Consider the following 16,126-nt stretch of genomic DNA (forward strand, 5'->3'; position numbering starts at 1 on the left):
ATATTTATTTAGATAGTTAAGAAATTAGCAGATATTTAGAAAAGCTAAACCTAAAAACTACTATTATTAACTATCATATGTAAGTTATAATTTTAAAAGTGATTTTTTTAGATTATTTAATAATTTGATTTACCAAACGATAAAGGAAGTTAAATTTTTTTCAAAATTACTTCCTACGACTAGAAACACAATCCAAAAGGAAGCATTTGAGAAAAAAAAATATTTTTCATTTATTTAAATATTTATAACATTTCAATTTCTTTCAAAACTTAAAATTAAACATTTGAAAATATATATCAAACACACTTAGTGTGATGTCTATTTGTAGCCTCATTGTTTGGCTTATGTTTTTATTGTTCTTATTTTTATACAATTAAAAGAAAACTTTTTAATTCAAAGTTTATTTTGGTCTTAAAGTTGGAAGCTGATTCTATTTTTGCTTAAATATTTTGTTTTAATATCTAATAAATTTTGAATAAATAACTAATTTAATTCTTACTATTAATTTTAATTTTAATTTATTTGTTTGACAAATACTTTGACATAGATGATAGACACCGTTTATTTTTATTTTTATTTTTCTTTCGAGTTCAAATAAGATTAGGGAAGGTGGAGTTTTACTTTTAAAAAAAGAATGGAGATTCAAATTTCAGACCATTAGAAAAAGTTTACAATGCATGATTATTTAACGTGTAGATTCACAACAAAATATTAGCTTGACTCATTATTTTCAAGATAAAAAACACTATAACTTTGCAAGTAAAGTTTTAACTTTCGACCTTTTAGACCATGCTTCAATCTTAATCTTTTTGGTTCAAGTTATTTAGATTTTGAAATTAGGTTAAAAAATAGTACTTTTAGTCCATGAGCATTAATGTGTCAATTTTATTATTTATAGTTAATAAAAAAATCGATCTCAAATCAACTTATCGATCTACATGTATATATATATTTTAAATTCATAAAAGTTTTCACGATAGAAACTAAATCATCACAAATTATAAAATACAAGAATTAAATCATCACTAACTAAAGTTTATAAACTAAATTGTTATAAATCTAAAACTATAAGAGAACCAAGTCATTATCAATTAAAGTGAAATTAGACTAAAATATATTACTATTTATATTATAGTAATATTAATTATATATGAGTACTAAATGGAACCTAATGATATTATATGGAATAAAATTGGGAATATTTAATTCATAAAAATATTAATTAGACAAATAATTAATTATTAACTTTTATAATATATATATATATATATAAAGTTAAAATATTATTTTGGTCTATATATTTTGAAATTTATTCAATTTAATCATTAGTTTTCAATTGTTCATTTTAGTTATACTTTCAATAAATCTTAAATTTAGGCTCTAACACAAGTTTGTAGTTAATTTTTTTTTTAAAAGATTGGTTATCTATAGCATTTTTACTATAGATTTTAAAAACATATTCATATATTGAATTTTTAGTATGAAAATTATTATTATTATTGAATCAATTTCAATAAAAATTAACTTTGAGAGATTAAATTTAAGATTTATTTTATTGGATTAAAATTGGACAATTAAAGACATGGTGACTAAAAATAGTATAAAATTTAAAATATGAATACAAAAATGGTATATACGTATAATTCCCTCAATCTTGTAAGATAAAAGAATGTTAAAAAAGAAAAAAAAAGGAATAATTTTAATGGAACAAAAAAAAAAAAAGAAATAAAAAAAGACACCAATGTTTAGCTGGGTCAACCCCTAGTCGGCGTATAAGACACGCGCCGGAATTCCAAATCGCAGAAACGAAATTCCATTTCTTTTCGCATCCGCTTTGAAAGCAGAGTGAAAGCGAGAGGTTCCATTTTCAGCAAACTCTCTCTACATACACTCCCCCTCTCCTCTGCCTCTGCTCCCTCTTCCCTGTCCGTCGATAATAATAATTTCAGATTCCAATTTCCATTGAGATTTCTCTCCCTCGCTCTCTTTTCCCTTCACAGAACTTCCTTAATTACTCTATTTCAATCCCATCTCTTAATCTCACTCAAATCCCCCTTTCTCCTCTTTTTTTTCATCTGGGTCTCCCCAATCTCATCCAAATCCTTCCCCCAATCCAACTTCTTGCCTCTTTGAACTTTAAACCATGACGGTTGAGCCTAGACTCGATGACCCAATTGACCAATTTCCCACTGGAATGCGTGTTCTCGCTGTTGACGACGATCCCACTTGTCTTTTGATCTTGGAGACTTTGCTTCGTCGATGCCAGTATCATGGTATGCCCTCCTCCTCTGTTTTCGCCCTTCTTTTCCTCCTTGTTCTGTTCTACTTCCCTGTTTAATGTCTCTGTTTGTGAAGATTGTGCCTCTCCATTTTGATTTTTACTGTTCATTCTGGTGAGATCTTTACTCTGCTACTTTTTGGGTTGTCAAATTTAACTAGTTATTCGATCCGTTGACTTGATTGAAGGCAACGGAATAAGGTTGATTTTGAACTTTAATTTGAAGTTTTGGATTCCCTTCTTATTCCAACACACTTTTATAATATTATCCTATAGTTTGATCTTCCTTTAATGTGTTCCATGAGGTTGGTTCTTAAATTCTCTACATTCAGTCTAATAATTGAGAATCATCACATACTCGAATACTCTTTTAGGTTCTGGGATGTTTATGTCTTGGTTGCATTTATACATGCTGCATATTTTTTTGGAAACTTTTCTCAAAGAAATCTGACTGGTATATACCATTTCTTTAGATGGGATTGTCTAGTTTCTGAATCTTAGTGTTGTAGATTCAATGCTCATCAAAATCTCATTTCTTCTGACCTACCAAGTCTGGAATATTTCTGGGTTTTTTCCTTTCTTGGTCTATAGGTTGAATGATGTATTTATGTTTGTAAGACTTGATCAAATGCAAGTTAATTGTTTTCGTTGGATGTTGCAGTCACTACAACTAATCAGGCTGTTATGGCACTCAAGTTGCTGAGAGAAAACAAGAACAAGTTTGATGTGGTTATCAGTGATGTCCACATGCCTGACATGGATGGATTTAAGCTGCTGGAGCTTGTTGGGCTGGAGATGGACCTGCCTGTTATTAGTAAGTCTTGAACTCCCCTACTAAACTTCATCTTGACGCCTTTCCCCTATTTCCATACCTGGAAGCTTTTCAATCGAAATGTTGAAGGTCTATTTTGGATACACATTAATAATGAAATTTAAAAATTTCCAAGTTGATCAGAGTTAGATTTTGAAGTTCGGCTACTTTAGAGAAATGTGTGAAGTTCTCTTGCTATTTTTTGTACTTTTATTCTTTAGTTCTATTTTCGAATTTAAGGTAAAACTGCAGGATATTGATCTGTTGTTTTGTTTCAATTTGATCTGTCAATGTATTCTTAGTGCTTTCTGCAAATGGAGATCCCAAACTTGTGATGAAAGGAATTACTCATGGAGCATGTGATTACTTGTTGAAACCTGTTCGCATTGAGGAGCTAAAGAACATTTGGCAGCATGTAATAAGGAGAAAGAAATTTGATCCAAAGGACAGAATGAATTCTGGCAATCAGGACAGGCCTGATTCTGAGAATGGCGAAGAAGCTGCAGATCCAAATGGGAAATTTAATAAGAAAAGGAAGGACCAGAACTATAATGAAGATGATGACCAAGACTATAATGGACAAGATAATGATGACTCATCAACCCAGAAGAAGCCTCGTGTTGTTTGGTCTGTGGAGCTGCATAGGAAGTTTGTAAATGCGGTTAACCAGTTGGGCATAGACAGTGAGTTCTCATCTTCTCTCTCTCTCTTTTGGGGTAAAGGGGGTTCTTCGTTCATAACAAAATGTTAATAGCTAAAAAAATTTCTTGAATCAATACTCCCAACTGTTCTACGAGAGAATGAGAATGGGATTACTGAATTGGCCCCTTCCTCAATCATTATCTGATATTTTTAGCTTCAGGATATTGTATTGACAAGACACAACCGATGCATCTTGATAACCATTAGTTAACTTCAGCATGTGATTTTTATTAAATTGTACATCGGTTTATAGTTATGTTGATTTCTTTCCCTAATAGTTCTTTCTCTGTCTGTCTCTTTTTGGGATACAGAGGCAGTGCCTAAAAAGATTTTGGACTTGATGAATGTCGAAAAGCTCACAAGAGAAAATGTAGCTAGCCATCTCCAGGTAAATTGTCCGATGATTTAATTATCGATGTCAGGATTACTTTTAGAAGCCTAAATTTAGTTCTATGGGTCACAGAAATACAGGCTTTATCTAAAGAGGATCAGCTGTGTGGCAAACCAGCAAGCTAACATGGTGACTGCATTGAGCAGCGCGGATCCTTCTTATTTGAGAATTGGTTCCCTTAGCGGAATTGGGAATTTCCATTCTTTGACTGGACCTCCACAGTTTCCGAACACTGCTTATCGATCTATCCCAACCACCGGGATGCTCGGTCGATTGAATACTCCTGCTTGTATGGGTATGCATGGCCTTTCTTCCCCTGGAACAGTCCAACTGGGTAATTTGAACAATTCAAGCAATGATCAGTCTACATTTCAGCCAATCATGCTTTCTGGAAACCGCAGTGGGAATATCTTCCGGGGAATGCCTGAGCAATCAGAACTTGATCAACTACAACATGTTAAGCATGGGACCCATATGGACAATCTCTCTTCCGCTTTTGATGAGAGAACAGTATTTCCTGCTTCCATTGGCCTCCCAAATGCAAATATATCTGCCGGTACTTTGAGTAATCCACTTTTGGGATTAACTAACGATCCCTTGATTTCAGAAGTCCAGCATCATGAAGTGAATGGTGGTAGAAAATTTGGAACTCAATCTTCCATTTCGGTAGTATCTTCAAATTCAGATAGCTCACGTCCTTCACTAGATAATGTTAGATGCACCGGCGACAATTGGTCTACTGCTGTTCATTCATCTAGGGTGCACTTGAATACAATTCCATCTAGCAACCTTTCTAATGTTGCTACTTCCTTCCATAGTCAGTTGAGAGACAATACTACCAGTGCATTGCATGTAGGAAATTGTCTTTCTGACATTTCTTCTATTACTTCAATATCTACGCAGACCCATCATTCAAGAATGGATTCTCAACGTCAAGTAGCCACAACTAGCAACAGATATGATCAAATGATCTCAAAGGTTCCTGTTCAGGATTGGAATGATCATAAAGAGGATGCCTATTACCACACAACTGTGGCCTGTAGCTCATCAAATTCTTTGATACCAGTGAATGGTGCTGCAGAGACGTTGCCCAACCATTTGGAAAATCAGAACACAATCTTCTCTGGTGGCAAGGATTTTAACGTGAATGGTCAGGCAAATGTTCTTGATCATGCAATGGTGGAACATGATCAATTCAAAAAATCAACCATGGAGACATCACTCATGTTGAAACAAGGTTACCTGTATGATCATCAGCAAAAGATGCAATCCAGATTTTCATCAAGTAACTGCGGCTCCTTGGAAGACATAGCATGTGCCATGATGAAACAGGTAACATCTTTTCTTTTTGTCTTGTTAGTGTTTTACGGAGTGTTTTTAGGCTTCAGTCACTAAACTTTTGTCTTCAAGGCTTAGTTGTGCTGGTGCTGAAAGGGAGAAAGAGTGATAACTCTTTTCCCGCGTATCCAGCAATTTCTTTCCCCTTTTGCGAGTTGCGATTGTGTCTAGTGAACTTGGTATTCCTTCCGATTGGATATGAAACCTCAATATCCAATTTCTCAGATTTTACTGTCTTTAATGTTTCTATGAGAAAATTATACGTAAGTGCTAGGAAAAAGATTGTTGTTTTTATGCAATAATAGTCTAATATAAGGAAAACAGTCGTTCGTTCCCTTAATCATAGAAATCTTACAAATTATGCAATTTAGAGCAACCGACTTCTGCAAATAATCCAGTCTCTTATAGTTCAAGTACAAAGGAAAGAAGAAAAAATCAAAAGAGGAAAAAATTAAATTAGAGATGAGCAGTTGTTTCCATACTTTTGGCTATTGTTTTAACCTCTCACTTGAGGCTTTTCCCTATTTTCTCTTCTTTAGACACAAATCGCTTACCAGATATATACAACACTTCGACTAATTACTCAAACTCCAGAAGTGGGAAGAAGATAAAACCAAAAATTTCTCACAAAACCAGCAACCCTTTGTTCAATGGCACATGCTTAAGGAGAGATAGTAACAAAATTGTGAGTAGGGTGAGTTAGAAACTGAGAGAAAGTTCTGTTAAATGGGAATCTTGGCCTCTCATATGGGGTGAAAATTGCATGGAAGGGTACATTTCCATATTAATAGTAAGAGATTCGTTTTTCTTTTCCATTTCCCGTGTTGATTGAAACGTATACTGTCAATATTATTTTCATGTACCATTGCTTCTCTGTAACAATACAGTGGGCACTTACAAACAAATTTTGATGCTATGCAGGAACAAGATGATGGAAAATTATTGGAAGGAGACTTTGGATGTGATAATTATCCCATTGGAACTTGCATGTGAACCAGTCTACGCAAAGAAAGAATCCTCGAAACGGACAGCCAGCGTTATCTAGTTTTGCCTCAAGCAGATTTTAATGTATTTAGTGCCTGCAGGTTTAGCTCTCTGACCATGTTCTTATTTAGCTTCCTACATAGTCTGTTTTTCTGTTTGAAAGAGCAGAAATACACAAGGAAGCCTCCGTTTCATTTTGATTCCATGAACTGTTTAATTCTATTGATGTTGGCCAACAATTGTACATTGTAATTCATATGGGTAATGATTTTGCTTCACTACACTATGTCTGATTGGTTGCGTTTTTGTTGACTTTCAGAATGATATCTATTTTAGATTAGATGGAAATTATTACAACACCTCTCTGAATGTTAGACACTGATTAGACCAGAAAAGCTTGCCCTCACTCTTATTCTATGCAGAAATGACATTTTTCTTAGAACTTTTTGACCATTGGTTCAGTAATGAACAAAACCCTTATGCTATTCAAACTTTGAAGCTTGCTAGAGGGATAAGAAGAGTAACTTTGAAGCTTACTGCATCCTAGTCAAGAAGTAGGAAGAGAAAGCATCAAAAGTATGCTCGAGCAAAGGGACATGAACATCGATCGCCTGGCTATCTGCGGGGTTCTGCAGAAAGTAAGCGACCTCGAGGATCGGTGGCTTCAATGGAGATGCATAGGTAGCTTGTCCATGTAAGAACTCAATTTTGTGGAATGGCATTCTGGTCCAATCTGATACGACAGTGAGTTCCTTGAGAGGAGGAAGTGAAGCCTGAGGGCCTTCAAGGCCGTGTTGGTATGCATTGATGTAATCGTTGTCGACTTGGGACTTGGCGTTTCGAATCATTTCGATTATTGTTTTGTAGCTTTCTTCCTCTAATTGTTTTGCAGTTAAGGCAACTGAGGCAAGCACAAAGGCGTTGCCACTGAAGCCTTTAGGCAGAGGAGGCATCAGTTTGTTCCTGGCGTCCACTGCAAATTGTAAGCATACCATCTTTTCTTTGCTCACAGACAAAGCCTTGGTCCTTGCCTATACACACAACAATGTCTTTCAAACTAATGCTTAAAAATCTCCAATCAATTTGCCTGAAGCATTTCTAGTCATAAAATAACTTTTTTTTTTTTTTTTTTTTTATCATTATTATTTTTATAGAATTTTAGAATTAAAACAACATATTAGATGAAAATAGCTGGAGCTTCGATTCTTCTACTCCACATGTGAAAAAAAACTTTTTTTATTTATTTTTTATTTTTTATTTTTATTGAATCTTTAACCTAATTAATACCCTCTATAATTATTCGAAAATTAGTAATAAATCATTCAATCAACAAAATAATTGAAACCCAATCATAATTCCCAAATTCAAATGTAGAAAAACACCCTCGTATTTTCAATCAACAAAATACTAACAATAAAGAAAAAAAAAATAGCAGGTAATAATAATATCATAATGCTTTCATTTTTTTGCATGGAGTTGGAATTAAAGTTTAATTTGTTAGATTGTAAAAAAATAATTTTAACTCGCTCTAAGAAATGTTTCTTAATATATCACTTAATAGATTTTTTTTTCTAAAAAAAAAAAATAATAGTATTTTGAAAAGTATGTTACTTTTCATTATGTTTTTTAAAAATATCTTAGAAATTTACAGAATTAATAAAATTTCATCCCAAACTTTCAATGTCATAAAAAAAGGGACCAAATTAATCTACATTCAATTGAACTCCATTACATTTGCACACTAATTCTAACCAAAAAAACAAAAAAACAAAAAAAACAAAAAAACAAAAAAACAGAAAAAAAAAACAGAAAAAACAAAAAAAACAAAAACGAAAAACAAAAAACAAAAACAAAAAACAAAACAAAAAAGTAATGAAAAGCTCCCAAACCCACTAATCTTAACAAAAATTAAGTCTTGTTCAAAGCTAATCTTAACTAATGCACATGATTTGACCACTAATTTTGCGACAAAGCTAAACTGATATTCACATATTTGCAACAAAAATCTAGCTTTACTATCAATTTTTGAACATCTTTTTACTAGGCTTATATTTCATAATTCATTGAATGTAAATATTTGCAAGCAATCTTTTCTCAACAATTTTTCAAATGAATTGTGAAGTTTAAACTAAATACTGCAAAAATGATTCCAAATCTAAGGTTTAATTGAATGAAGTCGAAAATTAATGCATCTTGCCAAATATTCTAGGAATAAAAATGGCAACTTTCCATAAAAAGAATCTGAGTAATTATTATTATTTTCCTTTTTAGTTAAAAAGAGTCTAAAATTGTCAGGATTTTAGTTAAAATCCATAAATTCATAAGTATTCAACTAATATATAGACAAAACTACTCCTTAGGAAAATATTATCCCTATCTTTCTTCAATTTTCTTCCAAAAAGTCTAATGCAAACACCCATCAATTCACTTCAAATATGCTAAAGAAATGTGTTTCTAAAGTTTTATTTTATTTTATTTTTTTAAAATAAAAAATGTGATTTGTATTAAATTTACCTGGCAAGGAAAGAAAATAAAACCATTTTGGGAAAATATTAGATTTGTTAAAAATCATTTCTAAATAATTCCTTCAAAGTTAATTCTCCATGTCATAAAGTAATTATGACATTTTAAGATAATGTAACAAAAAATACTCGAATATTTTCATTAAAACAATTGTTTGTTAAAAAATCATTTTGGTCCATAAATTTTAGGTTTCATTCCATTTTAATCTTTGTATTTCACACGTATATAAATTTAACGGTTATATTTTTAATAAATCTTAAATTAGTCATGAAAAGATACAATAATGTGAATATTTTTTTCAAATGTTAAATAGAGGAGAGGCTAAATGGAGATTAAATGTGTCTGAAAATTAAAGTTAACAATAACAAATTAACAATAAAAACTATTTTAAGAGGGTAATATTGTAAATTTGATTCCTATAATTTGAAGAAAGTTAAAATTTAGTTCTTATAATTTATAATTAGAATTTAGTATCTATTGTTTGATATGACTCTCATAAATAGTCCTTACCTATCACATACTATTTATAGATTTTTTATCAAATCATACACAAGGATTAAATTCTAAACTTCTTCGAACTATAAAGATTAAATTTGTAATGTAACTTTTTAAGATTTATTGAAAAGCACTGAGATTAAATTTGAACATTTTAAAATATATTTTCTAAAGTAGAAGTCATGAAGTTTATATAGTAACCAAAATGACGATGTTAATAAAAAATAAAGTTAAAATATCATTTTGGTTCTTATGTCCAATTTCAGTCTATATACTTTTAATAAATCTTAGAACTTAATCCCAAATGCTAGTTTGTTGTTATTTATTTTTTTTTTTTTTAAAAAAGTTATATTTAGAGATGTTTAATTTCCCACGGGGACGGAGATTCCCCGGCAGGAAATGGGCGGAGGGAGTGGGAAATTTTTTTTCCATGAGCTAAATGGGGACGGGGACAGGGAATGCATTTTTCCGCCCCGCCCGTTTCCCCTCCCCGCCCGATTAACTTTTACATATTTATTTAGTATAGTTATCTAATGTTATGTTTTTTATTATATAATATTATCTTTAAATTTCTAAAATTGATTATTTATCGGGAAAGATAATGAATATGTTTAAATTTAGATTATATATATGAATAATTTGATTTATATTTAATTCTTTCTATTAAAAAATTAATTAGCTTTTTTAGGCCAAAATTTGAGTAATTTAACTTTAAATTTAAATTGTCATATAAAACTAACCATAATAAACAAATTTAGTGATAAAGTTAATTATTTAATTAAAATTTGCTTACATAAAGGTAACGGGGAAAAATTTCCGGCGGGGAACCGATCCTCGCAAATTCCCTATGGGAATCCCCGCCCTGATCCCGTGGGAAATAAAATGGGGAGCGGGAACGGGATGAAGAATGGCATCCCCAGCCCCACCCCGCTCCGTGGATATCTCTAATAGTATTTACTATAAAATTGAAAACATATTCACATATTTTATTTTATTGCATGATTATTATTATCTAATCATTTTTTTAAAAAATAAAGATTTATTTAAATTACGAGGACTTAAATTAAACAAACTTCAAAATATGAGGATCAAAAATGGTATTTTGAATGTAAAAGTAAAAAGGGTTGGTGTTAAAGGAGTATACCTTCCATAGATGAGCAGCAATAACATCAAATGAAGAACAAGCAAAGGCAGCAGCAACACCATTTTCCCCCAAAGCATTCTTCTTCAACCTCTCAATCATCCCTCTATTCACTCTAAATGTTTTACAAACATATTCCTTCTTCCCCACTTCCTCCTCATTCCCCATTGCACTTTGCATTATCAACTTATACAAATGATCGATCGCCACCGCCACCGTTCCCGTCCCCGACCTCGAACATCGATTTGCAACGCTACCCGTCAAAAGCCTCCCTCTCTCATGCATTGGGCTGATGATCCTATGCAATAACTCACCTCCATATTGATGGTCCTTGAAAATGGCTGAGTTTGCTGCCCATGCACTTAGAAAGTCGTATGCAGCTGGTCCATCAAATAATGAATGGCTTATTCCTGTTCCTATGGCATATCCTCCACACCCAAATCTTGTCACCTACTTGATTTTAACAAACAAAAATAGCATCATTTCATTTCCGTTATAAATTTGGACCCCGTACTTTTTAAAAATCGTGTTTATTTAGTTTCTCTATACTTTAAAATTTTATTTTGTAAAGACCCCTTTTAGTCACTAACTATTTAGTATTTGAAAATTAAGTTTGCAACACTAATTCAATCTAAGTTTTTATGTTTTATTGTCAATCTATTTTCTATTCATGTTTTTAATAATCCAACCCAAGTTTTTAAAATTAAAAAAAAAGTTTTCAAAAACTTATTTTTATTTTTAAATGGGTAAGAAAGAAACAAACATACATTTCAAAAACAAAAAATAAAAAACGGCATGCTATCAACACAAAAAGCCTTAATATTTAAAATTATTCTAAATATATAAGAAGTTTTCAATTATGTCTAATAAATCTAAATTCGATTCTTGTGACTTTAAACTTAAGTGCATAAAATTTGTTTGTAATTGGGCAAGAGATTTATTAAAAACTTTATGAAAAATATTTTAGTGTATCTCAAATTTACAATTGTCCAATTATAGTTTATAGTTTGTGATTGATAAACTTTTCTTTCTTATTTATTTAAAATATATAGGTAGTACATCTAAGAATTGTTTAAAATTTATAAATTATACAAATTGACAAATTTAATCCTTCAAAGATTAATTATATAGATAGGATTGAAGCAAAATTACCCATCTAATTAAGTTAATTACTCCTATATTAAAAAAAAAAAAAAATCCTTTAAAGGTTTTCACTTCTCTAATTCTAAATTTTAAGAATGGAAATATTTATATATGCAAATACATACACACAAGGATTAGAAGGTTTATATATAAAATTTTAATTTTTATCTAGAGATTAAATAAATGCAATATTCAAAGAACCAAAAGTGAAATTAAATTAACCTTGTAACAACAATAAAGATTTATTCGAAATTAAAAAAAAAAAATCTAAACACTTGAAAAATCAATTCAAATAAATTTTTAAGTGTGAGTATTGTTTCGTAGAAGAATGGCCAAGATTTGAATTATGATATGAAAGTGTTGAAGAAGCTAAGGAACAAAATTAATTGGACTTTACAGACTGTGAGAGAATGTATTGATTGTCTAATCAAAAGCTAATTGTCTCTTTGCCCTACAAAGCCTTGACATAAGCACTGTCTTAAACCAAACAGCTTTTCTATGATCTTTTGTTTCTTTGTCCCATGCAATAAAATCCCCATAAATAAATTAATTAATAAAAATCCTTTCTTTATCTCTTTTTCATGAAACTAAGCAAATTCTCTCAATAACCCATGTTTCAAATCTAGAAAAAAAAAACATTTATTTCTTCTCTTTTTCAGGAAAACCTAAGCACATTGTTTAACAATAATAATCATACTTTGATGGAATGCTATCATTTTTAGAATCAAGACGTGATGAGGGTACTACGGATGTGTCAATATAGTTGAGATATTTCGGTGATCCCACGTCTTGTTAAAAAAAAAAAAAAAACCATGATTTTAAGGTAAAATTGACAATAACAAGAATCAAACACACATATGGTTGATTAATTCACTTTTCCCAAAAAAGGGAAAAAAGAAAACCCTTTTGTGGTTCTTCAATGATTTTTCAGTGTATATAAAAAGAAAGCCTCTCACCTGAGCCACAACCAAAGGGAATTCAGAAAAATTGCCATTCAAAACAGGTTTATGAACCAAGTTCTCAAAGAACTCATTGTAATTTGAGAGATCTCCAAGTTCTGAAAGCTTGACATTTGTGATTGCTTGAACTAGAATTGCACCGCGGTTATCGCACCGGAGATTCAGCTTGCCATCGGTAGAGTTTCGGTCCAACCGACCGGCTGCTGGAAACCAAATCGACAAGGTCTGTTCTAGACCTATCTTCAATTTGGTGAACACTAAATCAAGTGATGAGTTTGAGTAAACAGAAGAAGGGTTATAGAAGAAAATAAGGTACATATGTAATGGACACTGCCTATCTAAATTTGAAAGCTCCAAAAGTTTTGGAGGGTTTAAGGTTTTGGGAAAGACAGTGAGAAATTTTGTAAGAGAAACTTGGGAATGGGATTCATGGGGAGTGGCCATTATGTTGTTTTTTTCTTTTCTTTTTTCTTTTTTGTGATGGTTTATTTGAAGGGATTTTTGTATGTGGAGAAGAGAAGAGGAGTTTGTAGGGTAAATATAAGGACTTTGGGGTTGGAGATTATAATTAATTCTTAGCTAGCTAGGGTTCATCTCTAACTTGTAATTAAATTAAATTTTGTGAATTCTTTTCATTAATTTAGGTCCTACATTATGGTTGGTTATTAACAATTATAAATTCTTTTTCTTTTTCTTTTTTTCCTTAATGCTATCTACACATCTATTTCAATTTTGTAAGAATAAATGTTTATATAGTATTGTAAAAGTAGGTTTGCATATGTCAATGACTATGAATTCTAGGGTCTGTGTATAGCTTGTAAGTTTAGCAAATTTGTAGCATGGAAATAAGCAAATTTATATACCAATTATATGGTAGCTTATAATAAACTCTTAATCATACTTAAATTATATTATTATTATTATTATTATGAGAATTGAGATATTTGAATCTTTAATCTATAAAAAACTAGGTTAATAACGTATTTTAACAATATATTGATTACTCTCAAATTGTATATTTATATCGTATAAATGAGATCTCATGCATCAAATTTATTGATCATTTGAGTTTTTTGTTGTACAATTGAGGTATGAAGATTTGAATCATAGATCTTGTGGTTTCTAACATACTAGTATGTCAATTGAACTATGCTTAGTTTGACATTGATCAATTTGAGTTAATTATTTTGATGAAATATATATGTAAGGGTATTCTCTCATTTTTTTAACATATATTTATCCCGTAGGAATAATTGAAGTACAATAAGTTTAAATTATCTATTTGAAGTACGAAATTCTCCAAATTCCCTTCTCCTATATATAAAATAATGTTTAATTTATTAGTTTTGGTGACAAATTAATAACAATTATTTAAACACATATTTGCATTTATAATAATACAAACCCCATATTTCAACTGTATTCTTTGAATTAACCTTGAACATACTAAATGTAACATCTTGAATAGCAATTTCTTTAAGAATAAGCATCCTTGTTGATCAGATGATTAACATAAACTAATTTAGAGAAATTAAAACTATAAAAGTTACCTAAAACTTTGGACATTATGCACTATCAATTAATTTTTAGATACCAAAATTACTATTCAAAAGATCGATATGGTTCGATTATCCCACTTCGTAATTAGGCTGACTAAGCCAAAAGAAAAAAAAAACCCTAAAACAACCCTTATTCCACATACTCATCTACTAATTTATCAACTAGATGTATGTAACTAATGTTAATAATAGATGTTAAATAGAAATATTATTCTAACTCAAATTTATGAACTGTACTGAAATATAGAGATGAAAGAATAGTCACAACTACTAAAAAGACTATAATTTAATTTATCCTACCATATATATGAAGGGAATGATATAATGAGCTACTCGAGTTAACTAAACATAGCTCGATTGGTTAAAGTATATTATACTGTGATCTCGACTAAAAAATTAGATGATAAGAAAATGACCTTTCATCTGATTTTGCCCTAAATCATGATTATGGTTACGACTATTAATATTTAGTAATGGGTCAACATTATATTGGAGGGAATTCTTCAACTTGTTCATAATACCTATAAATTTTTCCTTTCTGTTCAGCAAAACCCTAATTTTATCATTTTATTTTGCTTTGTTTTCAGAGGTAAAAAAAGTCAATTTGTTGCTATAAACAAGAAAAAATAACCATCCTTTTGCACATGTATGACAAGTTTTTTTTTTTTTTTTTTTTTTTTTTTTTTTTTAAATTTTTTTTTGATAGATAGAATTTTCAAACTTTTGACCTTAACACGATCAAAATCGGAGATAGAATTTTTGAATTTTTGTACTTATTCGCTCAATGTGAATAAATTAAAACTGAGATATATGATGAGGGTGCTACGAGAATATCAATCTAGTTGGGATTCTCTAATGTACCTTCTGACCAACATTTCGTATCTTTCTTTGAAAAGAAAAACGTTGATGTTATGGTGCATGTGACTGAAAGTTAAAACCAGGTAAATGGTCTTAAAGCCATATACAAATTTGCTATTGTTGTTGAAGAGAATTGAAAAGGCAGAGAATAAACTAAGACATAAAGCAAATGGCCAAAGAAACCATCTAGGGTTGATGTTTTTAGGTTAGCTTTTTGAATAATTATGTCACAAATTTGTAACAATTTATTCTACCACAACTTTAGTGTTAATATTGTAGAATAAAATTTAAATTATTTAGGTCGATTTTATTTTTGGTTTTTTTTTCTTTTAATTAAGCCTATAGACATTATTTTCACCTCCAAATTTTTTCTTTATCTACTTTTTACAATAATTTAAAAAACCAAGCTAAAATTTGAAAACTAAAAAAAAAAGGAACTTTTAAAAAATTTGGCTAAAAATTCAATTATTATACTTGAAATGATTATCAAATGGGGTCTTAGTGAATCAAAACGAGAATTATTTTTTTCAAATGAATTGTACGTGCAATTAATGTCTAAATGTTTACATACTATTTCATATAGTTATTTCAATCTGATGAGATTTTCACAAAATAAATTAAATAGAATCATCATTATATCTCTAGTTTCAATTTTGTAACGATATTATCAATCTATTTCAAAATTTATAATGATTTAATTCTTAATATCGTAGTAAATATTATTAAGAGAGTGAATGAAATTTCTAAACTATATAGATAGATAACTAAATTAAGGACCAAAAATGTGTTTTCAACTAAATTGCCGTATATATACCATACAAAGTTAAGGGACAAATTAAATTATAGGAAACTTTTAAGTACAATAACAAAATTATCACATAACCAACACAAACATAATTCAAATAACATAAAGTTTGTACTATGGATTTAAAGATAAGAGATTT

At 30.3% G+C, this 16,126-nt stretch overlaps 2 protein-coding genes across 3 annotated transcripts; one reads left to right on the forward strand and one right to left on the reverse strand.

Annotated features, from left to right (window-relative positions):
* Positions 1 to 1,815: 1,815 nt before the first annotated feature.
* LOC120086109 (two-component response regulator ARR12-like) lies at positions 1,816 to 7,133 on the forward strand. Of its 2 annotated transcripts, XR_005484155.1 has the most exons (7): positions 1,816 to 2,273; positions 2,940 to 3,092; positions 3,392 to 3,772; positions 4,103 to 4,179; positions 4,255 to 5,514; positions 6,442 to 6,605; positions 7,004 to 7,133. XR_005484155.1 is itself a non-coding variant. In XM_039042555.1 (6 exons), the coding sequence occupies exons 1-6, from the start codon at positions 2,144 to 2,146 to the stop codon at positions 6,511 to 6,513; spliced, it is 2,073 nt and encodes a 690-aa protein (XP_038898483.1). In that variant the 5' UTR covers positions 1,816 to 2,143; the 3' UTR covers positions 6,514 to 6,822. The 2 variants fall into 2 exon arrangements, 1 of the variants encoding a protein (XP_038898483.1); XM_039042555.1 differs by lacking the exon at positions 7,004 to 7,133 and having other exon boundaries at positions 6,442 to 6,822.
* LOC120086110 (brassinosteroid-related acyltransferase 1) lies at positions 7,013 to 13,324 on the reverse strand. Its single transcript, XM_039042556.1, has 3 exons — positions 12,763 to 13,324; positions 10,667 to 11,113; positions 7,013 to 7,535 (listed from the first exon to the last, which is right to left on the reverse strand). The coding sequence occupies exons 1-3, from the start codon at positions 13,207 to 13,209 to the stop codon at positions 7,038 to 7,040; spliced, it is 1,392 nt and encodes a 463-aa protein (XP_038898484.1). The 5' UTR covers positions 13,210 to 13,324; the 3' UTR covers positions 7,013 to 7,037.
* Between the last annotated feature and the right edge of the window lie 2,802 nt (positions 13,325 to 16,126).

Source organism: Benincasa hispida, chromosome 9 (genome assembly GCF_009727055.1).
Source record: "Benincasa hispida cultivar B227 chromosome 9, ASM972705v1, whole genome shotgun sequence".
In the NCBI taxonomy this organism is placed as follows: Eukaryota; Viridiplantae; Streptophyta; class Magnoliopsida; order Cucurbitales; family Cucurbitaceae; genus Benincasa; species Benincasa hispida.

Coding starts and splice junctions, on each gene's coding strand:
- LOC120086109 (XM_039042555.1), top strand. CDS start 2,144: ATGACGGTTGAGCCTAGACTCGATGACCCAATTGACCAATTTCCCACT. Junction 4,180..4,254: donor ATGTAGCTAGCCATCTCCAG/GTAAATTGTCCG, acceptor TATGGGTCACAG/AAATACAGGCTTTATCTAAA. Junction 5,515..6,441: donor CATGTGCCATGATGAAACAG/GTAACATCTTTT, acceptor GATGCTATGCAG/GAACAAGATGATGGAAAATT.
- LOC120086110 (XM_039042556.1), bottom strand. CDS start 13,209: ATGGCCACTCCCCATGAATCCCATTCCCAAGTTTCTCTTACAAAATTT. Junction 11,114..12,762: donor TCCCTTTGGTTGTGGCTCAG/GTGAGAGGCTTT, acceptor AAAATCAAGTAG/GTGACAAGATTTGGGTGTGG. Junction 7,536..10,666: donor TTGCTGCTCATCTATGGAAG/GTATACTCCTTT, acceptor TTGTGTGTATAG/GCAAGGACCAAGGCTTTGTC.